Consider the following 24,367-nt stretch of genomic DNA (forward strand, 5'->3'; position numbering starts at 1 on the left):
AAAAAAAAAAAAAATTAGATGCAAACAAATTGAACTGACTAAAAAGGGACACGCAATTATAAAATAGAAGCAAAACCCATGCAAACAGAAAAAGCAAAGGAATTCAAGACAACCAAAGGAACAGTTTTGCGTGTTGCAGTATAACAGTACTATATGTTGTTTTATCTGTGCTGTGGACAAAAAAGAAAGCATATTTGATGATGCTTCTGTCTCTGTAAAGCAGACAGATGAAAGCTGCAGAAAAAAATAAGCGCCTGATAGAGATGAATGTGCTCGTAGATGATTGGCTGCTACACGCGTCTGTTACTCTTTCCTTTTCCGGTCTACGGGGTTGCTAGGTAACAGCTGCTATGCACTGTCCACTAACTAGAGGCTAGCTAGATGCTGTACTCAAATGTTTGGGGATACGCACACACACAAGTGGGTTACATTCCTTAAAGCTACTGGTTTGGAGTCATGACAGCTATAAAGGACGGAGAGTACACTGCTACAATCTACAAACTGGTGAGAATCGTGTTGTTTGGTTTAAAGTTAGCATGCTAAGCTAGCAGCGATGCGGCTCGACCAAATCTCCGTTTAAAAAGCGTTGATTTTAGTGGTTAGCGGAGCAGATCGGATGTCAGTTACTTTGCAGCTAACAGAACAGTCTTTATTAATAACACGTGTTTCAGTGGCGTTGTTAAGTACATTAAATGTGCCGTCAAATGTCCTATCTTCTAGATTAAAGACAGTCAGTACGTAGAGGCGATCCACATCCTGAGTGGCCAACTACAAAAGCACAACAAGGTAAGTGACACGATTGTTCAGCAGAAACAATTTAGGATGAATTTTTGTCACATCTTGTCATGTTCAATGTCCCATAGACCATTAAAAATCCATTACATTATCTGTTTTTCTGCTATTCTACAGAATATATTATGATTGTAATAAACAGTCCGTGAGCAGAAAATGAGCTCTACAATAAATGACAATTTTTAGACATTTTATAGACCATGCAAATAAATGACTAATTGATAAAACAATTAACAGTAATCGCGGTTAGGCATCCTTAGTAGAAAATGTTTATTTTGGGATATGACAACTGCAGATTTACATTTTTGCAAATATGTGGGCTGCTTTTGGCCCACCAGAGGGTCTAATCTGCCCCACAGCATGAATTTGCTAAATACATTTTAATATTTCAATGAAAATAACTGCTAGCCCTAATTTTTCACCAAGACCCAGGACTAAACAGCAGACTTCAGTTTCTTGAGAAATTTCACTTTTTTTTAAAGGATAGTTTGTTAAATGTAAACATTCTCCTAATTTACTTGTTCAGCTTTGCGCTAAAACAAATGGAAAAAATCTCGAGTTGTTGTTATGGTGTTCCGTCCCGCTTGAGATCAACCTGGGCTGTATGTGGCCCCCGAGGTAAAATGAGTTTGACACCCCTGGTGTAACTTATTCTTACTTTCTGTGCTTCAGTCCAGGGCAGCGCTTTCTCTGTTGGGCTTTTGCTACTATCACATCCAGGACTTCACCAATGCTGCGGAGTGCTACGAGCAACTCACCCAGCTTCACCCGGAGGTGGAAGAGTACAAGGTGTACTATGCCCAGTCCTTGTACAAGTCTGGGGCTTATCCTGAGGCCACCAAGGCCTCATTTATCCTGGACAACCCCAACAGTCACACCAAGGTACAGTACACACACACACACACACACACACACACACACACACACACATAGACACACACACTGGTGGACTCAGAACAAGTGTGATAATGCTTGTATGGGACTTTTATGGCGATGTAGACGTGCTTTGTTCCAGCTGCTCCATCACTGCTTCCAATTTGCATTTGAGGACCAATTTCGCCTTATTTGCACTGAAATCTTTACACTTTGTTTCAACCATCTGTTACACACTCTCCATCCCGGGGAGCATTTGTTCCACAGACATGTTGTAACAAATTCATCTGGGCCGTAATTTCACAACCAATGAGATAAGGCAAGCAAGACTCAGCATAGCTAACAACAGGGAAAACATTTCCATTACCAGAAATTCACATCGATGCTGCCTTTAAATGTAATTTAAGTTTTTCTTGTCAAAATGATTAAATCACTATCGGAGGAATTAAGAAACTTCTGGAGATTGTTTTTTAGTTTTTTTTTTTTTTTTTTTAGAACTGATCAGACATTGCAGTTTATGTAGGTGCTTAATGTTTTGCTCTAAAGGCAAATGAGCTCTTGGCTAACAGTATTGTGCCCCTGGTGTGTCTTTTGTTTACCCTTCTCCTGCTCTAACACAGATGATCAAGCTTCAAGCCTGCATCAAATATTGTGAGGAAGATTATTCCGCTGCCAAGGTAACGCGCTGCCACACATCATCTGTAAATACATACAGATGATACAAATTCTGCTCAGTGCGAAAGCAGTTTAAGCGATTATTATCTGCATTTTTCTATTTACTGTTCCTTTTATAGTCACTGTTGGAGCAGCTTCCCCAGGAGGATCCGGACTACGTCTACAATATGGGCTGTTTGCTTTATCAGGACGGCAAGTATGAGGAGGCTTGCAAGAAGTTCATGTCTGCCATGCAAGTGCTGGGATATGTGCCAGGTAATCAGCCCAAGACAGATGTGAATACACCTTCAGGGAATTGTTGTCTTTTTTTTACGAACAGAATGTGTCGTCTCACATTTGTACATCAAACTACTGAATAGGAAACAAATACATTTATCCATATGTATGTCCTACCGTAAAATGTGTGCTGATATGAAAATGTATCCAATTTCATATCAGATTTATGTGTAGCTGAATTAATGCTGTCTTATGTAGTGGAAAAAGCACCTCCCAGGTTTGTTCCACATTTTATTGCAAGACAACTTCTTTGCGGTCTCTGCCCAGAAATTTCTGTTTACAACATTTTAAAAACATACTAGCAATGCTTTAGGAAATAAGGAAAGTTAAACATGTGGAGGAATTAGAGTGCACTCAAAAAATAGTCAATAGTCACAAGAGAAATCCTTTGCAGTTTCTCTGTGTATTTCCCATAAGTTTCTGTAGTCTTTGAGATGAGGGTTTGATTAAAATGAGTTGGTTTCTTTGCCTTCCTGCTACTTTCTCTCTCCGTCAGCATTGTCCTACAACATCGCCCTGACTTACTACAGCCTGAAGAACTACGCTCAGGCCCTCAAATACATCGGGGAGATCATAGAACGAGGGATCAAGGAACATCCAGGTGAAAACACATCTTATTAAAATGATGCTGTTTATTCTGTCGACAGACAACATGACATGAGTGATATTTCTTCACCATTATTTGGTCTTCAAAAAACAAATGTGATTTATCTGCACGCCAGAGCTGAGCGTCGGAATGACGACCGAAGGCATCGATGTCCACAGTGTGGGAAACACGCTGGTTCTGCATCAGACAGCACTGATCGAAGCCTTCAACCTCAAAGCTGCAATTGAATACCAGCTGAAGAATCGTAAGCATCTCAGTCAGTGGCTCTAAAACCTGGCATGTAGTGAAGATAAAAACCAGTGAGAGAGATCAAAGACTCGTAACAGGCAGAGCTGGATTCATACATATGAGTATGTACATGAAGTCAGACAAGTTTTGATTACTATAAACGTTACTATAAAATAAGTTACAATTCTGTTTCTGTAACATTTATAGTGGCTTCAGTCTTAATATCACAATCAGTTAAACCTTTCACTGTAAGGACACAAACACTGTAGATGACAGTAAGGGCACAGAATACTTACTCAACATGTCCAAAGCAGGTCACTACCACAGAACCTGTTTCTAAATATATCTGTAGAGGGAGTAACAAGTACAAGAACATGAAGATCGCCTGGAGAAGCATTCTTTTATCTTCAAAAGCGGGATCATTCACCCTCCTCCTTCAACCGTCTGACACATTATCAAACCAAAGCTCTAAAGAACAGGGATCAGAGGACAACAAGCAGGAAGGAGGATGTCTGAAGCCCACATCAAACACTCTGCTTTGAAGGACAGGGAGCTACATCACCTGCTGTATGTCCTTGATGAGACAGACAAGAGGTTGAGGTGGTTGATTTCAGATCTGAAACCAAGGCTGCAGAGATGATTCCAAATATGGAGCTAGAAAGAAGTTTTAGAGGGCATCCTGTGGATAAAAGACTTTGCTTAATAAACTCAATGTCCCATTTTCAATTACACCCTCTCCTCTCCTCTCACACCCTATCTATTTCAAGATATCTCCTCTTTCAGCTGTCCAACTAAAGGAAACTCTCATGAATTATGTAGGAAAGCCTTAAAACATAATGTCACTTTTTGTAATCTTTTGTAAAGTTCAACCTGGAAAGAAAAACGTGTAGTAAATCAACTGCTTTCTTTCCTGCTGTTTTCATGTGGATCGCTGCAGTGAAAGGAGCTCAGGAGGCTTTGACAGACATGCCCCCCAGATCCGAAGAGGTAACAATCATTGTACTCTCACTCTCAATCTACTCTGTATACCTGTGTACTTGTTTTACTGTATTTTGCTGTAGGGACATAAATCAGTTTAGTTCCATTGTGGGTGACTCCCCCATGACATAAATGAAGGTAAAGGTAATGTTTAGGTAAGTTTTGGGTTGGGGACTACAGGAAATGTTTTGAGTGAGTATTCACTTGCCATGTGAGCTGAAGCTGTCTGGACTTGCCTCATTAACAGCCTGGAGACAACAGTGATGAATAAAATATGATAACACAGAAATAGGTGTGAAGGTTTATACTGAGGCAGTCGTGACAGTTGTACATTCCTAAAGCAGCCTTATTAAAAATGTCCTTGGTCCATCCTCACGTCACTGCCACTTGGCTGCCTTTTTAAGCTCCCGATGGGGATTGTGAGAGAAATGCAATTCCACTGCCCCCTAGTGGAATTTAATTCCAAGTGTATTTTGTCTCTGTAAAAAAAAAAAAAAAAAAAAAAAAAGTATAAATGACAATTCATTAATTATTTTCCACTTGTGTGTCATTAATTAATTTGACTGTTTTGTTGCTTTGTGTTTTTCACCCGCCAGTTCTCATTCACAACTTGCTTTTGCCTCGTCCAATAATAAAAAAATAAATAAAATGAGCTCTTTTCTTATCAACTAGTGTAAACAGTATAACACTGAATCCAATATGTCCAGTATCAGAATAATCTGTTACTAAAAACAGTTCGAGACAATAAAAGAATCAGTCTCAGTAATGTGACCACACTGTTGTTGCATTGAGGTACTGCAGTGCTTTTGTGTATGGATTTTCCTTGTAGTCCATCCTGTTCGTTTTTAATTATACACCACATCTAACAACATGCTGTATATATATAATGTGTTTTGTGTCTCTTTATTCATATACTTTGATTTGTGTGTCGGTGCGTGTTGCCAGGAGTTGGATCCAGTGACTCTCCACAACCAGGCTCTGGTGAACATGGACACAAAGCCGTCAGAAGGCTTCGAGAAGCTGGCCTTCCTCCTGCAGCAGCCCTCCTTCCCGCCCGTCACCTTTGGAAACCTGCTGCTGCTCTACTGCAAACACGAGGTAACAGTTTTGCATTTTAACAAAAAAAAAATATGAAAGGTTTTCATTCACTTAAATATTGCAGATGTATAAACCTGAGGGCACTCGCCCTAACTTCGTTATTTCGAGAATTATCAGTGTGCTCTCCTTTAATACCATGACCCCCGTCAGCATTTTCCACCGTATTTTACGCAAGTTAGGTTTCACGCAGGGGCTAAGGCTGGTCTTAAAGGGATTTAGACTCATGTGGTGAGAGTTCTTGTGAAAAGAGCTAAAAACACATAAAACTGTGGCTCTTTCATTAAAATGGTATTAATCTCTCTGCTGGATATGTTTCCAGTACTTTGACTTGGCAGCTGATGTCCTGGCAGAAAACGCCCATCTGACCTACAAGTTCCTCTCCCCGGTGAGTTCCTGTGCTCTTGTGCGAAAACTCATGTCTCATCTCATGTTCAGTGTCGTCTGCACAATCGTTAAAATCGTCATCAGTTTAATGAACATAAGAGTTTTTCATTCAGTGTTTTTTTTCTCTTTCTAGTACATGTACGAGTTCCTTGATGCCTTGTTGACCTGTCAGACGGCACCAGAGGAGGTGCAGTATGAAACACCTGACTTTTGAAGATATTAAACTGTACCTACTGATAAATTATTTCAAAATGAACCATGAATTTTTATTTAACGGCCTTGATGAAGTGAACAGCTTGGACTGCACAAGCTTCTCAGTTTTAGATGTGTTACACCTGCTTAGTGTGTGTTGAAAGCTTGGTGAGCATAGAACTAACTCTCCTGCAGTCACATTGTATTTTAGTCAACTCCGGTGATATTTGTACTTCAGAAGTTTCCAGATTTCATCATTCACGAGTGCTGTTGTGTTTTTCGTTTTTATCTTCTATTTTTGCAGGCATTTCGCAAGTTTGATGAGATGAACGGGAAACTGACTGAGCAGCTGCGCAAGTTAGCGAAGCAGGTCGTTTTCCTTATTCCTGGTTATATAGTTGTTATATTTTATTTTGTAGGATTGCATGTTAATCGCTTTGTTAAATTCTATCCATAATGGAGGTGCCTCTGTAAGGACCTCTGTCTTTGACCGAATGTGTTTAAATAGACCGTAACACAGTGTACAATGTATTTAAATCAGTTTACTCATGCATTGCTCTTGTTTTACCTTTTTTTTTATTTCCGAGTCATTTCTCATTATCACGTAATTGCAACATTCACCTGACACAGACAAAAAAGTGAACAAATGAGCAAATAAGACAAAAAAGAAAAACTAATTAAGCACCAGCATAAAAGAGGCCAATTTCTCCTCCACAACTTGGTATACTGTGGTATACAAGACTTGGTATAGTTTTGGAGTACTTGTGCTTCATTAGGAGGAGGTGCTGCTTTAAAGGCTAAAGTCAGGGAGTTAAAGTCTGTGTTTGATCATGCTGACTTCCTACTCAAAACCCAAATCCAGACTTCCACTTTCAACAGAAACACTGACACATTCTGAGATAATAATCAAGGTTGACTTGAAGAAGGGGCGAGAAGAACTTTGTCTGAATTTGTTTTGTCCGTCTATTCGAAGGTGCAGGAGGCCAGGATGGCTCGAGACGATGAGGCTCAGAAGAAAGCTCTGCAGGACTACGACCTGATGCAGGAAAAGTGAGCTCACACAAACACTGTTTTCAAAATGCTTCCCATTATTACCTTCTTCATCCTCCCTTTCTTATTGTCTTGTCTCAGGTACATCGTGGTCCTCATGGCCCAGGCCAAGATCTACTGGAACCGGGAGAACTTCCAGATGGTGGAGAAGCTTTTCCGAAAGTCGGTGGAGGTCTGCAACGAGGACGACACCTGGAAGCTCAACGTGGCTCACGTGCTCTTCATGCAGAACAAGTACAAGGAGGCCATCGGCTTCTACGAGCCGATCGTCAAGAAGCACTACGACAACGTGAGTGTTTCAACGCGGCCGGTCAGATTTCTGAAGAAAAACGAATGTGCCGTGTGAGATTTAAAACATCGTTCGCCCGTCAGCAGAGGTCTGAGGTCGGGACTGAACGTTGACAGTCTTGCCTTTCTGTCCAGGTGGAGCAGTGTAACATACAGGAGTGTCCCTGCAAGTGCAAACCCTCGGTAACAGTAGAGAACAACCAGCTGTTGGTTGTTCCTCTGCAGTGTCTTCACATCTGTGCATGACGTCTGATTCAGTGATTTTATGATGATTTTGGGACATTTTTTTTTATTTTGTTTGTTGGTTTGCAGTGGTGTTGACATTTGTCCAGTGTCAGATAACTAAGTCACAAATACATGACTGAGGGGTGTGGGGATTACTACTTTTCACTGAAAAGGCACAAGAAACACTGAAACATATCGCTGTTCAAACAGCCTATTTGAGGATTAAGTGGCCATAGTGATATTTTTTTGTACCTGAAATCTGAGCAGGAACAATTTATCTTTAGTGATGACGTCTTTTTCCTTCTAAAATCACATTATAAGAACTTGCAAGTACACTGGGTTTGGTTTCAACCTAAAAATCTTCTGACTGCTGCGGCTGTGATTCTGTAAAGTCAGCTAAAAGCCAGCGGCCACGGGTCGGCAGTTTGTGTTTTTTTAAGTAATAATTGATGAATAAATGTGTGTGTCCCGCTGTAGATCCTGAACGTAAGCGCCGTAGTTCTGGCCAACCTGTGTGTGTCCTACATCATGACCAGCCAAAATGAAGAGGTAATGAGCAGGGAAGTCAGTGGGCCCACAGTGTCCACTATTTGGCTCTGGAGATTAGCCGTAACGTTCTTCTTCTTCATGACGTCTTGCTTCGACAGGCCGAAGAGCTGATGAGGAAGATAGAAAAAGAAGAGGAGCAGATCTCTTACGACGACCCAGACAAAAAGGTGTTCCACCTTTGCATTGTCAACCTGGTCATTGGGTGAGTTAACAGAAATGTGTCTGGTCATAGACACAGGACTTGCAATTGTGCTGTATCTAAGGGTTTTTAATGACAGGAAACAAAAGAGTGTTGTATTGTTTTATTTTCAGGACACTATACTGTGCAAAAGGAAACTATGACTTTGGCATCTCGCGTGTCATCAAGAGCCTGGAGCCTTATAATAAAAAGGTGGGCCATTTAATTGTTTTGCTACGTCAACTAGCGTCTTCTGAACTCCGCTGCGCCGCCAGTCTACAGTCTTTTTCCTTGGATTTCAGTTTTACCTCTGAAGTTGAAGTATCTTAGCTAGATGCCCTCTTATAATGAAAACAGCCACAGTCCAAATCTATTATCTATTTAAAGGCAGTTTATCTACGGGGGACTGATAAATATCTAATCCCCCACCCTTTCCATCTTTATGCAAACTACCATCTCTTGATGGCAGGTCTTCTAGCAGGAGTTCTTTTTTGTGAAGTATTGTTCAAGGCTTTGCGCAAATATCAAATTTGAAGTGATTTTAATTAGTTAAACTAGCTTTTATCCACACCTCTGATCTTTTTTTTATTTGTACTTCAATCTTGCCAAGTCCTGAATCAACTTAAATGAAGAACCAAAGCATTTTACACAGAAGTGCTGATAATCCCACTTGCCTTTTTACCGATTTTATTTTCCAGTCATTATCCACCAATTGTTTTCCTTTGTCAACCAAAAATAACCACCTGAGCCCTCCAGGACTCTGTGTCTGAGGAACTTCTCGGAGACTGAGCTGCTCTTTTCGGGACCTTTGATCCCGTCCAGTCACAATACCGCACTCCGACTGCAGCTGAGTCCACTAAGTTCCAGCTGAGAACACAAGCCGTCATCCTGAGTGTTTCCCCCGCTCATCCCCACAACAATCACCATTGCAGAGTCACATTCACAGTGAAAGCAAAGAGGAGTGCAGGAATGTGAAGCCTGGGGAGACGGTCACGCCGGCCTCTCAGAACCTGACCATCATCTCTGGTTACTTCAAACCACTGTCCTGTGTAGTCGAAGCATGACTCTAAGCTGTATGGTTCACAAAACAAAACTACGGGCAGGGATTAGGTTTTAGTCTGGTTTTTATTAAGATGAATGATTCTATGTTAAAAATATGACAATTTTAATGCTTATGTGTGTGTGTATGTGTAGCTGGGGACGGACACATGGTTCTACGCCAAGCGTTGTTTCCTCTCCCTGCTGGAGAACATGTCCAAACACATGGTCATGCTGAGGGACGCTGTGGTACAGGAGTGTATTCAGTTCCTGGAGCACTGCGAGGGTGAGCAGCAGTCTCTCTCTCTCTCTCACACACGCACACACTAAACAACAGTAACAACATTTGAGTTAGTTTCAGTTTTCAACACAGCTGCAGCTTCACATTTTATTTTTAAAAGTTTATAAATGATCCTGTATGTGAAGGACCAGATTTAGCATCACATGGAACCGTTCCATGGATGGAAAAAGGACAGATTTTTAGAATATTTTAAGAAAGTACAAGTACTCACAAAATCATGACTTTTTCCTCTTAGTCAAATTTGTGTGCCCGCTTTTGGGTGGCCATTAAGCAGCAGGACCTCCACACCAAACTCTCTCTTAATAGTTCCTAATCCATCAATAGTCACACAGGTTTTAGTTCTAAGTACCTTAAAGCTTTTTGGTCACTTGGCAAAGTTCCCAAGGGAAATCAAAGCCTAAATTACTTTTTGAGGAGATATATTATTTTTACTAAAAAAAGGTCCCTGCTCAGAGATTTAGTACTTCCCCAGAATGCTTTCTTTTTTAAATTTTTTTTTTTTTTAGAAAGCCTACAATAACATAAAAAGCTTAGTAGGTCACTGTTGTTTAGACTGGTTTGGGAGGGATTTCATATCTGTGCTTTTAATACTTCAGCGTAATAATGTTCTCAGTCTTTCTATGGTTTTGTCGATGTTCTGGAAACAGATGTCAATGTCCTAGGGGAACATTCACACCTGGGAAGGTTTCTACATGTTGTGTCATGTGTTCTTGTCATGAATTTAAGTTCCTACAACTTTCCCAACTTTCTTTGTCTCCCTGCAGTGTATGGGAAGGAGGTGCCTGCCATCATTGAGCAGCCGCTGGAGGAGGTCCGCATTCACATCGGCAAGAACACCGTCACCTACGAGGCTCGACTACTAAAGGCTCTGTTCTATGAGGTCATTGGCTGGAACAAGTGACATCATTACACAGGTGTCACTGTCACAGCGTTTTCATCTTGAAATCGTTGGATAACAGAACTCGAGTCAGAAGACAAAAAAACACCGATGTGTTCTCCAAGTTCCTGACTTCCTCTGTGTAGCTTATGGACTCTTCTGGACTTTATCTTTCTCTGCTCTGTGGAAGCAGAGAGTTGGGAGAGTTTTGGCTGAAAAGTCCAATCCCAGTTTGCTCCAACAGATCTTACATAGTCGCTGTTAAAGGGGCTTTCCTGCTTCAAGCTTGGCTCCTCTCACCACCTCTCACAGCCACTGATATATCACAGATTTTATTATCAAAACTACCAACTAGAGTTTTGTGGAAATAAAGCAGACTTTGTTTATTAGTCGGGCTTATTCTGCTAACAAACACCTGTATGATACCAGCCGGTCCGTGTCTTTATCTACATACGTTAATAGTTCATGCAGATCCCCTTTGGTCAGTGCTGGACTGCTGCCTTAATATCAATAACATGGACTGTAAATTAAGTGGATTATATGTCAAAAGAAGCAAAAAATATAATTTAAAGAAAAATAAAGACAAATATTTTTGAAAAACTTAAGACGTTTGTTATTATGAAAGCAAAATGTGTTTAAATGTAGATACAGACAATAGATATCTTTAATTTCTTAATAACTTTTTGACGTTGTAATGTTCACACTACAAGTAATAAACTGTACCGTTACAGTTTGCACATGACAGTGTATATTAGGCAAAAATCTGTGTCCATGCACAAATATGAGTGACTGTGTCTGCCAGGTAGCGCATATGGATGGAGATCAATCTACTTTAAATAAAATAAAATAAAATGTTTATTCCAAGAAGCAGATTTCACGTTTGGCCTTCATTTCCCTGAATATATATGCTGTTTGCCTTACCAGGAGACATTCTGACACATTGAGTATATTACAGATATTTTAACCTCTATGCTATTTCTTGATATATAAAACTAATAAAACCTAATAGAAATCTTCCTACAAAACCATAATTCCATTTAGAAAAGCAAGATCTTAATTAAATGCATAAGCTTCTAAGATCACTGACTCGCTGGTTACTTTAACAGGCTGAAGACAACTCTATTTGGGGGAAAACAGGAAAATCAAATGACCTAATTGTATTTCATTACTTACGAATTGAGTATGTCTACTTTCAAAAGTCCCTCAGAGTGGAATTTATTATTTATACTTAACTGGAAATGCTTTTCTAACATTGTTTTACTCTCAAAATCGAGTATGAAAAAAAAAATGTAAGTATAAATCTTTTATAAATCTTCTAAAGTTTTCATTTTTCCATCTTTGAACAACATTTCTACCTGATGATCTACATTGTTTTGGTTGTGAGAACTACCCCGTTAGGGGTTAGGAAGGTGGGTTTCTGGCTCAGGAGAGCGGCCTCTTCGTTATGTCCTGTTCTGCCAGGTAGTAGTTGAGGTATCCTCCCAGAGCACCAACAGCCACTGCTGTCATGTGGCTGGAGCAGCCATCTGTAAGATGACAAACGACAGAAAAAAAATAAAAAACCCATGTCGTTGCAAGATCATAAAAATAAATCAAAAGTCATAAGACAGTAAAGTGTGAAGAAACTAGAAGAGACCGACGGTCTGGGAAAACAAAACACAACACAAAGACAAACTGGCCTGGAAGTATCTTCTCCCTCCTCTTCACCCTCCTGTGAGGCTGCAGCTGTTCCAGCAGCTCATCTCCAATGATTTGAGAGATGATGCTCTCTGTGGAAATACACAGGAAAACTTAAAGGAGAATACTTAAGGTATTGTATTGTATGCAGTAATGTTAATATTGTTATTGTTGAAGCTGAGTTTAGTCCAGTGGCCCTCACAACTGTCAATCAATCAAATCGAGAAAAAAAAATTAAAAGCAGAATTTTGCTTTCCATGTTGTGCATTTTGGCAATTTATATCTGTAGTCTTCATTAAGTAGCATGTAACACGTGATAAATAATTGTTATTCATACTCACTGTCTCTTCCAAAACAGCCCACTTCCTCATCCTGCAGCCTGAGAATATGCTGCAGCCAATCAGCTTTATGGAAGTCCGAGAAACCAGCCAATCCACAGATCAGGACTGCCAAAAGAGGGAACAAGTTGGTCAGGAACAACTTAGAAACACTCACCAGAATCCCTCTCTGTACCACATCCAGTTTACATCAATTTCGGTAGAAAACAATCAGGTTTTTTCATCTTTTGCATTATTTGCTGGAGATCTGCTGTAAAAACAAACCTCAGAGGAACCTAATTTTATCATGCAGGGTTTTTACCTGTCATGAAAATGTTCAAAACATTTTAATAAAGTGAAGAGACTAATGAGAATATAGGAAAAATATGTGTAAGAATGATACCTGAAGATGAACATGGTGACACTCACTGTTTTCAATGAAGATGTCAACTGTCTGTTCGGTTAAACCATCCTTGATGATGTCCTGGTTGGTCTTCATCATGTTGGAGCAGAAGATCTTTTGGTAGTTTTGTTCTGTCATGTTGGCTCTGGACTCCCGCGTGTCGCCCTTCAACAGGTTAGTGCAGCCTCTCTAATTCAGAGAAATTCAAACCAGTTAGCGCATGGATGTTTTGAGGTTATAGATCTCTTCATACTGAAAACGCAAATGTTTAACTGTCCTCTCTGCTTTAAATAATAAATGGTTTCAAATTGTATTTTTTTTGCACAGAAAAGTTAAAAGTCACATCTGCGGGGTTCCCCAAGGCTCCATCCTTGGTCCTCTACTGGTCTATTTAAAGGCTTCCTTTAGCTAACATTCTCAGCTTCATATATGTTTTATGCAGGTGACAAACTGTACACCATCTCACCATTTTTCCAATCATGAAATAGAGCAGCTGGTGGGACAGAGAATAGTGTGGACAACCAAAACGAGTCATGGTATCTCGACAGGGCTTTGTGACGATGCAGGGCGTCCCATTCATCTTCCTGTCCAAACAGACACACATGAGCCAGACAGGTGAGCAGCCTGTGTATAGCCAGACAGCTGAAAACGCAAGGCAAGAAAAGTGAATTGTGATACAATTTGGACAACGCTGTGGGTGCATACCAGGTTCCCAGCAGCAGTGTCAAACATTTGTCACTGAGCTGCTCGTCGTAACACTCAGTGGTCATGGTGGAGGAATAAACCAGACTGGAATCTGTGGAACACCACTCCTGTGGAATAAGCCAGAAAGTCCACGACAGCAGGGGCTCAAACTCTGAAAGGAACAGAAAGTTATTAAGCCCTTTTATTAACCCCAGTGAGTCTCAATAAAACTCAGCTTCTGAAAGTGAAATCTTTTTGTGCTGTGTATGCCTACTCTTTCCTCTTGAGTCAGGACATTATTAACCATATTAATTATTATAATGATATATACAAGCACTTACTAAAGTCTAAATTTTCTGTTTGTTTCCATGACTGTGCCTCCTGGTCTTCGCATCACTCAGACAACTGACATTTCTGGAAACACAGACTTACCTCTGTAGTATTTGGGGTCGTTCTGCTTCAGGGCAGCGACGGCCTTGTCGAGGTGTTGGTCGAGCCGTTTGACCAGAGCAACGGTGGTTGTTCTCTGAGCCCAGCTGACCGGGTCAGTGTGAGGCCACGTCCGAACTGCCTCCTTCAGTTCAGCTGAGACACAAGACAAGCCCAACAGAAAAGAAACACATTCTGATTATTGATATTGTTGTTTTGTGAAGATTAATGGAGTCATTCACGACTCAAGTGATCCTCTGACTTTTCCATCATTATAAACTGACAGCATTTCCATGGGTCTCAGCTGTGTTCCACTTTCTTGAAAGAGTAAATGACAAATGCTTATGTTACATAAAAAGGTCAACATGATAAATATGAGTGACAGGGATGCAATATTTGATCCAGTTAGTTCTCCAGTTCTTTTATCAGTTTATTGTTTCAGAGAGGCATTTATTTATTTATTTTTTTGTAGACCAACAGTTCACTCAACAGTTTGAGACATTTATTCGTTTTATTTTATTTATGAGTTCATCTCATGCATTTAACCAAACTAACTTCTTTAACAGTAAGCCGTGCAGCAGAGGGTTGAACTTGTATTCCTTACATATGTAGAAGCTTGAGGACGCTTTGTCTTCTCTATCTATCTGCACCCGTATTGGTGCATCGTGTTTACTATAGTTTCCCTCAATTATCTGGACATGTCTACAGACAAATATTTATTTTCCGCCGATGCAACCTAAGGAGGTTGGGTACAATGTCGTAAACAAACGCAAAAGCCCTGCAGATGCCTCCTAGATGTTCCCCGCAGCTGAGAGCGAGCTGCTGACTTACCCTGCAGCATGACAAACCCGACCACCCCGTCCAGGTTGATGTGCTCGTGTTGCCGCTCCAGGAAGGACACTCCGTGGGAGAGGCTGCTCAGGATGTCATCGATCACCTCCGCCTGCGTCCCGCACACTGCGGCAAACAGAGCCAGCACTGCGGCCAGCCGGAACCCCGCCGCCCGCATCTTCTCACTCGGATGAGCCAAGTCCGGAGGCTTGGGACAGGTTCCTCCGACAGACAGACAGACAGAAATAGACAGGAGCAAAGAGGACAGTCTGCTTCTTGTTTACCGCGGGGAGGAAAGTGAGGACCATAGGGGAGGAAACAGCCGTGACGTCAGACAGACGGTCACTACGGAATATGGTTAAACATGTTTTATTTTTATTCTTTTGGCACTAATAATCAGCATATTTGTCACGCATACACATTCAGAACCTGCACATTGCTGCAATGTCTTATTGCCTTAAAGTTTTTGAAGATATGAGGTGAAACTTTGAGGTCAGCAAAATGCAATGCCTCTTTAAATTGAATCAGCGTGTTTACGTTTAAGTAGCCTTAAGTAGCTACAGTGCCCCATCTTAAAAGAAGGTAACAGAAATACCTACAAACATACCTACAAATAAAAGGTTTTTGTAGGTAGTAGTTTATAGTTTTATTTGGAAATACTGATTGATTGATTTTTTGAAATGGGATAGTTGGTATTAATGAACATTTACATGTGTATATACGAGAGATTAAAGCCTAATTTCTATCTCGAGCCCCATAAGCAGGTGAAACATAAAATAATTGTAACTAACATAACTGAACAAAAACTTACAAAGGAAAAGTAAGCATGCAACATGCAACTACGGATAGTGCAAAGACAAGAGCTGGGTGACCAAGGCATGTTACCAAGCATTAATTAATTAAAATGTGCACATGATTGTTTGGTTAATATCCCTTTGTTGCTATTCTATGCTGTTCTACTACACATGCCCTTCTGCCACTATTACACAAGATGTCACAGTATTACACATGATTGTAAATGTAAAAAAATACCTATCTTTGTAGTGCCCCCTTGTGCTAGAACCGAGAACATCTTTTAGTGCCTTTTACGTGTGGAACACTGTTCAGTTCACCGTTTTTATGCGATGTGGAAAATCCTCGCATTTTGTGAAGAGTGCGTTGTGTTTGTTAACTTTAATTTGTTTGGCTACTGTCGCTGGCTATCTGTGTGCAGAACTGCTTCCATGTTCTGCAATTTTGAATAAAGCTTTATTACAAGCTACTGTTGTTAAAACATCTATTAACACATGCTGTGAGACGGCGGCTTGGTGGATCAAATCTAACAATAGTTCAAAAGAAATCTCTTACTTTCTAAAGCTTGAACATCTCCTGTGCTGCCCCTTTAAATCCGAAGCCACGCCCCCTTCGGTGAGCCGCGTCATCACAAATCTCAAACAAACATGGCGACGCTCTGCAGCTCCGCGGCTTTTCTCGCACTTTTTTCGTTGTTTGCAGCGGGTTTTGTGGGGTGTTATGTGACAGACTCTAGCGTAACGTGTCCGGCTGTGTCTCTCGCTGTCGTCACCGGGCTGTTGTCGCTGTGGTGGCGGAGCTTGCGGCAGCGGGACGGCGGAACTGACCGGCGGGTGTGTGTGCTGGTGTTGGGGGACATTGGTCGCAGTCCTCGGATGCAGTATCACTCCTTGTCCCTCAGCAGACATGGATATCATGTCACCTTTGTGGGATTTTTAGGTAAGAATGCCAGAGCTGACTATTGTCATTTATTTATCTATTCATATTTCCGTCTGTAATGTTTTAGCCGATGCTACTGATGTGATCAATGGTGGTTTAAATAAAGTTTCATCAAGTGTCATCTCATGTACGAAAATGCTTGATCCATATACACAGTACATCTACTGTTGTATACGAGAACACATGGGAGGATTGCTGATGGCCTCAAGTGAAGAGGCACCCTTTTAGAAGTGGCTGTGAATATTTAGTTGTTCAACAGTCAAACAAATTATCACAAAAATCCACTAAACAGCACCGTGGTACTTTCAGGGACATATTCAAAATGATTACTTCATGTACCATTAGATACACAGAGATTGCTTCAAATAGATTTGAAATGATCCCAAGAAGAGACACGTAACCCAAATCCTAAATAACAGCAAAAGAAAAGAAATGCAGACTCAGAAATCAAGCGTGGCCAAGAGGAGATGTAAACATAAAACAATGAAAAAAAGAGACCAAGACACAAAACACACCTCAAAAGACAGATGTGAAACAATCACAGAGTTGCAAAATAAAACACAAACAGTATCATAAATCCTGAAATATTTCTTATTGGCAGTTTTACAAATATTTTCAGTTTTCTTTTCAGTTTTAATATGTAAAAGTAACGTATGTTTGCTCTGATTCTCTTTAAGACACTAAGCCTCATCAAGACGTGCTGAATGAGAAGAAAATCAAGATTGTCCCCATTGCAGAAGTGAGAGGTGTTCGAGGTAACGGGAGCCTTGTTTTTAGATGTGCACAGTGATTCAATGAAACAAAAGAAAGGTGAGCTCATACAAAGTGCTCCGTCTCTTTTCCAGTCGGTCCCAAAATCCTCACGTACGTAACGAAGGTGATCGTTCAGTCGCTGCAGCTTCTTCATGTGCTGTTGTCCATGGAGCTCCAGTCTCATATTCTAATGCAGGTTTGTTATATCCCCACTTCTGGATGTCAAAGCCCATACAAGTGTTTTTTGTTATTAGCATTAGAGCGTTTTTTCTTTCAACACGTCCCTTGGGATGGATGAGGAATCTGTAGAAAGAGATTTATAGAAAGAGAAGTTCTAGAGATGTCCAAATTAAGCACCACTATGTGCACTGCATTTATGAATCTAATGTTCCCCACTCAGGTAGGTTTCGTGTAGACCCAGCCTTTTATTGACTCTGTTTGCATCCCAGAATCCTCCTGGGTTGCCTAGTATTGCTGTGGCCTGGCTCGTGTGCGTTCTGCGCGGCAGCAGCTTTGTTATCGACTGGCACAACTACGGCTACACCATCATGGCGCTGAGCCATGGTCCGACACATCCTGTCGTCCGACTGGCAAAGTGGTGAGTACTGCTGCAGAGCTGTGATGCTTTATGGATGGATTAATTGATCAAACACTTAAGACATGTCCTTTTTTATCCCCCTTTCCCAAGTCTTTCAATAAATTCCTGATTGGTGGTGCCTAATTTCTAGATTTCCAGTCATTTACCAGATTGAGCAGATTTAATGTTTTTTTTTCTGATAGGCATTTTCATTCTTATCTTACAGGTATGAGCACATCTTCGGGCCTCTGGCCACCCACAACCTGTGCGTTACCAACGCGATGAAGGACGACTTGCAGAAAAACTGGGGCATCAAGTATGATATGCTTCGCACTCTCAGTGTTGAACATCCCACTTTTAGTGAACAAGAACAGAATCAGAAATTTATGGCACAATTCTCTGCTGTGTCTCTGACAAGCTGTGGAAGGTTTGGTTCTTATTGGATCTTGCAGTGTCATAAACATCGGTTTCTTCTTTGCAGGGCGACAACTCTGTACGACCGACCCGCCTCCATCTTCAGGGAGGCTCCTGTGAAGTTGCAGCACGAGCTCTTCATGAGGCTGGCCGACACTTATCCTGAGTTCAAGCACACGGCGTGAGTGTCACTCAAGTATTTCAGTCACCAAAAATCTTTTAAAAACCATCAACAGTTGCTTCAGTTTTAACATGCGCTGCAACACATGCAGAATAATTTTATGTTTATGTGAGTGCAATTAGTGGAGCATTAGCATTTTATGCAGTTTGATGCTGAATGTACTGTTTGCACATTGGTCGTTCAGAATTTTTCAAAACATCTGTGTGTTTTCAGATCTGAGGATCCAGAGGTGGAGGCAGAGGGAACTGTGTTCTCAGTTCGTGACCCCACTGACGGCTCCGTGGCGTTGAGAGCAGAGCGACCTGCGCTGCTGCTCAGCAGCACCAGCTGGACAGGTCAGAGAAGACATTAAAAAAAAAAAAATACCGTGGATGAATGTCTGCGGAGAAGAACATCATTACTCTGTACCAAAGCAGCCAAGAGTTCAACCTTTATGAACCATACGTTCTTATTTTTTTATGCTTTTTATGTGATTATTTCATCTCTTGATTTAATCTCGTAATGACACTGTGGTTAACTGTTCTTAATTCATCCCTCCACAGAGGATGAAGACTTTTCCGTCCTGCTTAAGGCTCTTGAAGGTACAAAGCATTTTATACTGAAATTAACAATAAATTAGTAAAAAATGTATATCTTTAGTTTTCACATATAATATTTTTTTTCTTAACAGTGTATGAAGGTTTCATTAAAGGAGGAGCAGTGTTACCGTCGTTAGTCTGCGTGATCACAGGTAATAAACTTCTCTCTGCATCAAATCAGTCTCAGAGGGAACAAATAATAAGTAAAAGAGGGTTTTAATTGCTCTGTCTTGTTTAGCTCCAACTAATAACTATAGTACCCACTATTGAGGTTATTCCTATTCCTTCACTCTCCACCTAGAAGGACTTCTTTTGTATTTTTGTGTTGTGAATTCATCAAAGGCATCAGGGACATACTTCCACTAACATGTAAGTATTTGTGCAGGTAAAGGTCCTCAGAAGGAATACTACAAGAAGCTCATTGACTCGCTGCATTTGGAGCACGTGAAGATCTGCACTCCCTGGCTGGAGGCAGAAGACTACCCTGTCTTATTAGGTATTTTTTTTAATAATATTCAATCATGTCGAATATGTAGAATAAATGTTTGCAATTCAGGCGAACATTTGAAAACTACGAATACAACAGAGAAGCTTGATTTTGACCTCCCACTCTTGTGTTTGTGTGTGTTTTTGTCCTCCAGGTTCAGCAGATCTCGGTGTTTGTCTCCACATGTCGTCCAGTGGTCTGGATCTGCCCATGAAGGTGGTGGACATGTTCGGCTGCTGCCTTCCCGTCTGCGCCATCCACTTCAACTGGTGAGAACGCAACACGGCACAAATAACGCTCCGTTTCATCTGTTTCCGACATCATTGTCTTCATGCATATTATTATTACAGTTTATTTAAAAAGGGATCATGCACATTAAGACACAAATCAGAGCTTTAAGACCAACTCTGGATTACACATCACCTATACTAGTTTAACATTGCTATTAACATGTTCTTTTTTGCCTCAAGTTGATTTAAAATTCAACTCATCTGTCTTTTCTCTCCAGTTTACATGAGCTGGTGAAGCACGAGGAGAACGGACTGACCTTCAAAGACTCTCTGGAGCTAGCTGAGCAGCTCAAGGTGAGAGGATCACCTGGAAACAAAATATAGCTGACTCTGAACTCTTAATTATTATTGTCATTTCTTGAAACATACAATGACACCGTTAACGTTACCTATTGTCCCATTGCCCAACATAGAGGGGGCAGAGTTTGTGAGGTATACTGAATTCAGGAGTGATAGAGATTGGTGCTTTACACAATCTTTGCTCGTGCTTCTTTCAAGAGACTAATGTTGACGTGGTTGTTTTCAGTCTCTCCTGTCGGAGTTCCCCAGTTCAGATGGCAGATTGGCTGCATTCAGAAGGAACATCCGCACCAGCAGAGGGCAGCGCTGGGACGACAACTGGGACCAGAACGTCCTGCCTTTGATCGCTGGTCCGAGATGAAATACACATGTATCAATAGAGCGGGAAACAGGGCCACCACAGAGACCTTTTTAAAACTGTTGACACCTCTGACTAGGTCGGGGTTTACACTCACTAATGAGCATGTGCAGTTACCAAGAATACACTTTTTTTTTTTTTTTTACATTCCTGCTGTTTTGTCCTGCTTCACTTGAATGTATAAAAGACACTTTGATACGTTGTACATTTGTAAATAAAAACTTTATTGTGCTACAGTTGTGTCACCTGAACAGTTTAATGAGCTCTATAGCAGAGTTTCTGTTGTAGGGAAATACGTGGCTGACTGGTCCTGTCATCACCTGATGGCTGATTCCAGCATTTTCTGCCAAAACAAACACAAATGTGTGAGCTCAATGAAGCACCCTGAAGCTTACCCTAGTGCACAACTCACAGTTCATGTATTAAACAAAGGCAGGAAACTGTAAATACCACAGCTGACACATGAATTTCTAACATCCTCAGTGGTTTCTTACCGAGCTGCTTTTTGAAGCTGCCGTACGTGTCTGGGTTTCTAACCGTGGAGCAGATGAGGACCTCAGCAGATGAACACCTCAGGATCTTGGACAGCAGCTTCACCAGACTTCCTGCCACTTCAGGGTCGTACACCACATCTGCACCAGAAAGAAGCTAGTCGGTTAGACTTCAACATTCACATGTTCACATATTCACAGACAGTCTCAAGAGTCTGAAAGGTGTTATTTACAGAGACGGGGTCTAATCAGCAGAAGGATGTTTTGATTTATCATGACCAATATGTTTTAGCCAGTAGCTGTGTCAGTTCCTTTCCCTGCAAATAATAACTGAACCTGCAGCAATGACGGTGTCTGCCCCAATCTCTTTCAGCTTTTCCTCCGACGCTGTCGTCCAGTCCAGCTCCTCGATGCTAACTGCAGGAGACCCCTGCTCGGTCAGACCGTTCACATGGACGTTGTCTCCGAGTTTCTGCAGGACTCTGGAATGACAGTCGCTGAAGACGAATCTGTTGGGACTGCATGAACGGCAGATGGTGATACCGGTCAGCCCCACGCCGCTGCCCAGCTCCAGAACCGTCCTGCAGACAGAACGGATGTAAATGCTCAACTCGTACTTGTGGCTTTCTAGAGGATAATGATGATTCATTCAACATTAAAATATGTGGGCAACAAAAAGTGATCTACTCATACTGAACAATTAAGTGTCAAATCTGAGTCTCCAACTAACTTGATAAAAGACTAATTCAGTTTTTAAAATTGCATTGAACCTTTCACACAAGTTATATACAGGACGTCTGTTAATGCTAATCAGCACAAGATGCAACAGCTGATACATCTGATCGTTCTGATACCGGCCACTGAAGACCTGCTTGTGATCCAGAGCCCACTCTGCCAGGTAGAGTGCAGCTTCCCAGGTCACCAGTCCCGTCGTCCCCTCTGAGATCAGAGCAATGTTTTCCAGCAGGCTGACGGCTTCACCGTTGGGCTGCAACATACAAAGTGAAGATAGACACATGGATTTTATCCTCTTTTTTTTTATGGTTCAAGCTAGGAGTATCTTCTGATTTGGGCTGAATAAATAACTGAAAGGATTTGGTGGTCGATCTGGGCAGAATGAAAAACGTGAAAGAGTCACCTTGAGTAACCAATGGAAACTTTTTAATCAATTAATAGACCATAAAGGGTAAGTGCTGTGTGTTTGGTACCAGTAAGTAGCTCTTGTAGCACTCGGTCGTCTCCTCAGCTCCTACCACCTCAGCCAGAGCATCGTACAGCTCGTCCAGAGGATCACAGTCTGCAGCCTCCTGCTGTGGAAAAAAAAAACCACCGGATTCCATTTACTATTTGGTAACCGATAGCTAACGAAACTTCTTCATTAAACAAAGCTTTATGAAAAGTGGAATTTGTTCTGAATGCAGCTCAGAGACAAACACTGACCCGTCTGATGAGCTCAGAGAGAAACAGCCTCCTGTATTTGACCGATGGCGGAAAGTTCTGACACAGAGGATGAAGACACGTCTGTAAAAAAAAAAAAAAAAAAAAAAAACAAGCAAACAAGAAAAACATAACTGATTACTCAGAACAATTTTATTATTACAATATGCTGTATTGGACTGTACATTGCCCCACTTACACGTTTTAGTATCTCTGAAATGAACGCTGTTGACTTGTTCCTCTCAAGGTCTTTTTGCACAAACTGTAAACAATCGGATATGAGACAGTGACTTTGATTTTTAATATTATTATAGTCAAAATAATAACCAGCATTCTCTACGTTATATATGTGTCAACTTTACCGTGAAACTGGGGTTCAACTCTGCATTTGAGATAAAAAAGCAGGAAATGTTGTTCAGTTTAGCCCTACCGCCGGGTCATATCTGTGCCGAATTACGCAGAATGGTCCGTCGATTAATTTGGGATATCATTTGAATGAGTGAAGATGTTGCTAATGAGGGCATGCTCACAAAGACACATATTTTGAATAGAGTTTCGCGAGATATTAGCTCCTTGTTTTATCTCTTACTCACCGTCCAGGGTAACGAAGCCAGACGACTCATAGCGAAAAACGAAACCTGGAAGTCTTTTAAAATATCCTCATCTTTTACGGTCCTTTTCTCTCTGATTTCTTTTGTATGCGCCATCTTCCACGTGTGTTTTGTTTACTTCCTGCTTACCCATAATCCACCGCGATTTTTATCTGGCGAGAGTCACCGGCTAGTGTAGTTTAAATATATATATATTCCAACTACCTGGCTGGTCGTTTTTTTAGTGAAAGCATCAAACAGTAATTATTAATCAACTGCATCATAAATACTCATTATAATCACTCGTGACATACAAAGCATAACAACGTGTGTTTAGAAAGGGAAAGGGAGGCGGGTGAGACGGGTTATTCAGGGGGCCCTATATTTTTTACTGCAAAATAACATTTCACAAATCAAACATTGATTGTGGAGGAACTTTAAAGATTAAACTGTTGTTTTGTGTTTGAAGGATGTGGGAATTTGAAATCCATAAGACCTACTCCAAACCTCTTGCCCAGCTGGTAAGGATCCACTCTGCACACTAGTTTGAATTGAACTGATACTTCATTCACTTCATTTTCTCCTGTAAATGTGTTCAGTCCGCTCATCACCTCTTTTCTTTTCTTGTTTCAGGTGCGGGAGTCGAGCAACAGCATGAAGAATAGAGATGTGGAGTTTGAAGCCAGAAGACTCCTCCAATCTTCAGAGCCCACGCCTCCTGATTTTCAGTAATTTACACCTGCCATTCATTTCTAAACCGATTAAATAGTTAACACAGCAGCAAAAGAAACAAAACCTACAATACAGAATTACACAAGTGCAATCACTGAGAAATCTCTCTCTCTCTCTCTGTATATATATATATATATATATATATATATACACACACACACACACACAATATTTCTATATGTATGTATGTATATATATAAACTCAAATTGTGCAGCTTTAGCTCTGAGACTAAAACAAGTTGCATAATGAACTCACCAAATCAAGATGAAGGTCTCAGATATGAAGGTGACTCATGCACCATAGAAGAACTTCTAGCAGGTCAGGAAAACTGGTTTGACAGGACATGACGGTAGTAGAGAATATAGACGTTTATGAATTACCACTTGTCATTTAATCACACGTTTAGTGTGTTTCTTCACATAAACCCTTAAACATACAGATATGTATATCTTTATAAACATTTTATGTGGAGCTATTATACTTTTAAGGTATTTGAC

The 24,367-nt window shown here is 40.9% G+C and overlaps 4 protein-coding genes across 7 annotated transcripts; 2 read left to right on the top strand and 2 right to left on the bottom strand.

The window, feature by feature from the left end:
* Positions 1-319: 319 nt before the first annotated feature.
* Positions 320-11,476, top strand: flr (fleer). 3 transcript variants are annotated; one of them, XM_047572027.1, is made up of 20 exons: positions 320-504; positions 721-786; positions 1,465-1,674; positions 2,286-2,342; positions 2,460-2,595; positions 3,113-3,217; positions 3,339-3,467; positions 4,389-4,438; positions 5,375-5,527; positions 5,847-5,912; positions 6,045-6,098; positions 6,408-6,473; positions 7,077-7,153; positions 7,235-7,442; positions 7,577-7,624; positions 8,144-8,215; positions 8,314-8,417; positions 8,528-8,606; positions 9,588-9,717; positions 10,497-11,476. In XM_047572027.1, the coding sequence occupies exons 1-20, from the start codon at positions 457-459 to the stop codon at positions 10,631-10,633; spliced, it is 1,995 nt and encodes a 664-aa protein (XP_047427983.1). In that variant the 5' UTR covers positions 320-456; the 3' UTR covers positions 10,634-11,476. The 3 variants fall into 3 exon arrangements, with proteins under 3 accessions (XP_047427983.1, XP_047427984.1, XP_047427985.1); XM_047572028.1 differs by having other exon boundaries at positions 7,083-7,153; XM_047572029.1 differs by lacking the exon at positions 7,577-7,624.
* c20h16orf89 (chromosome 20 C16orf89 homolog) lies at positions 11,447-15,258 on the bottom strand. Its single transcript, XM_047572031.1, has 8 exons — positions 14,951-15,258; positions 14,123-14,275; positions 13,712-13,862; positions 13,473-13,590; positions 13,033-13,195; positions 12,628-12,732; positions 12,289-12,378; positions 11,447-12,135 (listed from the first exon to the last, which is right to left on the bottom strand). Exons 1-8 carry the CDS (start codon positions 15,126-15,128, stop codon positions 12,032-12,034), a joined length of 1,062 nt encoding a protein of 353 aa, XP_047427987.1. The 5' UTR covers positions 15,129-15,258; the 3' UTR covers positions 11,447-12,031.
* A 201-nt stretch (positions 15,259-15,459) lies between these two features.
* alg1 (ALG1 chitobiosyldiphosphodolichol beta-mannosyltransferase) lies at positions 15,460-20,855 on the top strand. Its single transcript, XM_047572030.1, has 13 exons — positions 15,460-16,681; positions 17,359-17,436; positions 17,527-17,630; positions 17,884-18,032; positions 18,238-18,327; positions 18,493-18,606; positions 18,820-18,941; positions 19,149-19,187; positions 19,277-19,336; positions 19,570-19,680; positions 19,826-19,940; positions 20,180-20,255; positions 20,488-20,855. The coding sequence occupies exons 1-13, from the start codon at positions 16,390-16,392 to the stop codon at positions 20,620-20,622; spliced, it is 1,485 nt and encodes a 494-aa protein (XP_047427986.1). The 5' UTR covers positions 15,460-16,389; the 3' UTR covers positions 20,623-20,855.
* Positions 20,823-23,298, bottom strand: eef2kmt (eukaryotic elongation factor 2 lysine methyltransferase). Of its 2 annotated transcripts, none has more exons than XM_047572034.1 (8): positions 23,141-23,298; positions 22,747-22,809; positions 22,551-22,631; positions 22,319-22,417; positions 21,965-22,098; positions 21,447-21,691; positions 21,114-21,251; positions 20,823-20,962 (listed from the first exon to the last, which is right to left on the bottom strand). In XM_047572034.1, the coding sequence occupies exons 1-8, from the start codon at positions 23,252-23,254 to the stop codon at positions 20,862-20,864; spliced, it is 975 nt and encodes a 324-aa protein (XP_047427990.1). In that variant the 5' UTR covers positions 23,255-23,298; the 3' UTR covers positions 20,823-20,861. The 2 variants fall into 2 exon arrangements, with proteins under 2 accessions (XP_047427990.1, XP_047427988.1); XM_047572032.1 differs by having other exon boundaries at positions 22,319-22,420.
* Between the last annotated feature and the right edge of the window lie 1,069 nt (positions 23,299-24,367).

The sequence above is a fragment of the Mugil cephalus genome, chromosome 20 (assembly GCF_022458985.1).
Source record: "Mugil cephalus isolate CIBA_MC_2020 chromosome 20, CIBA_Mcephalus_1.1, whole genome shotgun sequence".
Lineage (NCBI taxonomy): Eukaryota > Metazoa > Chordata > Actinopteri > Mugiliformes > Mugilidae > Mugil > Mugil cephalus.

Excerpts from the sequence above, each read along its gene's own strand:
- alg1 (XM_047572030.1), top strand. The coding sequence starts at position 16,390 with ATGGCGACGCTCTGCAGCTCCGCGGCTTTTCTCGCACTTTTTTCGTTG. Across the intron at positions 17,631-17,883 it reads AGTCTCATATTCTAATGCAG|AATCCTCCTGGGTTGCCTAG; the intron begins GTTTGTTATATC and ends TTTGCATCCCAG. Across the intron at positions 18,033-18,237 it reads GTCGTCCGACTGGCAAAGTG|GTATGAGCACATCTTCGGGC; the intron begins GTGAGTACTGCT and ends CTTATCTTACAG.
- eef2kmt (XM_047572032.1), bottom strand. The coding sequence starts at position 23,254 with ATGGCGCATACAAAAGAAATCAGAGAGAAAAGGACCGTAAAAGATGAG. Across the intron at positions 21,692-21,964 it reads AAGCAGGTCTTCAGTGGCCG|GACGGTTCTGGAGCTGGGCA; the intron begins GTATCAGAACGA and ends TTCTGTCTGCAG. Across the intron at positions 20,963-21,113 it reads CAGCTTCAAAAAGCAGCTCG|AAAATGCTGGAATCAGCCAT; the intron begins GTAAGAAACCAC and ends TTGTTTTGGCAG.
- flr (XM_047572027.1), top strand. The coding sequence starts at position 457 with ATGACAGCTATAAAGGACGGAGAGTACACTGCTACAATCTACAAACTG. Across the intron at positions 787-1,464 it reads AACTACAAAAGCACAACAAG|TCCAGGGCAGCGCTTTCTCT; the intron begins GTAAGTGACACG and ends TCTGTGCTTCAG. Across the intron at positions 2,343-2,459 it reads AAGATTATTCCGCTGCCAAG|TCACTGTTGGAGCAGCTTCC; the intron begins GTAACGCGCTGC and ends TTCCTTTTATAG.
- c20h16orf89 (XM_047572031.1), bottom strand. The coding sequence starts at position 15,128 with ATGCGGGCGGCGGGGTTCCGGCTGGCCGCAGTGCTGGCTCTGTTTGCC. Across the intron at positions 14,276-14,950 it reads CGGGTTTGTCATGCTGCAGG|CTGAACTGAAGGAGGCAGTT; the intron begins GTAAGTCAGCAG and ends CTTGTGTCTCAG. Across the intron at positions 12,733-13,032 it reads TGACATCTTCATTGAAAACA|TCCTGATCTGTGGATTGGCT; the intron begins GTGAGTGTCACC and ends CTCTTTTGGCAG.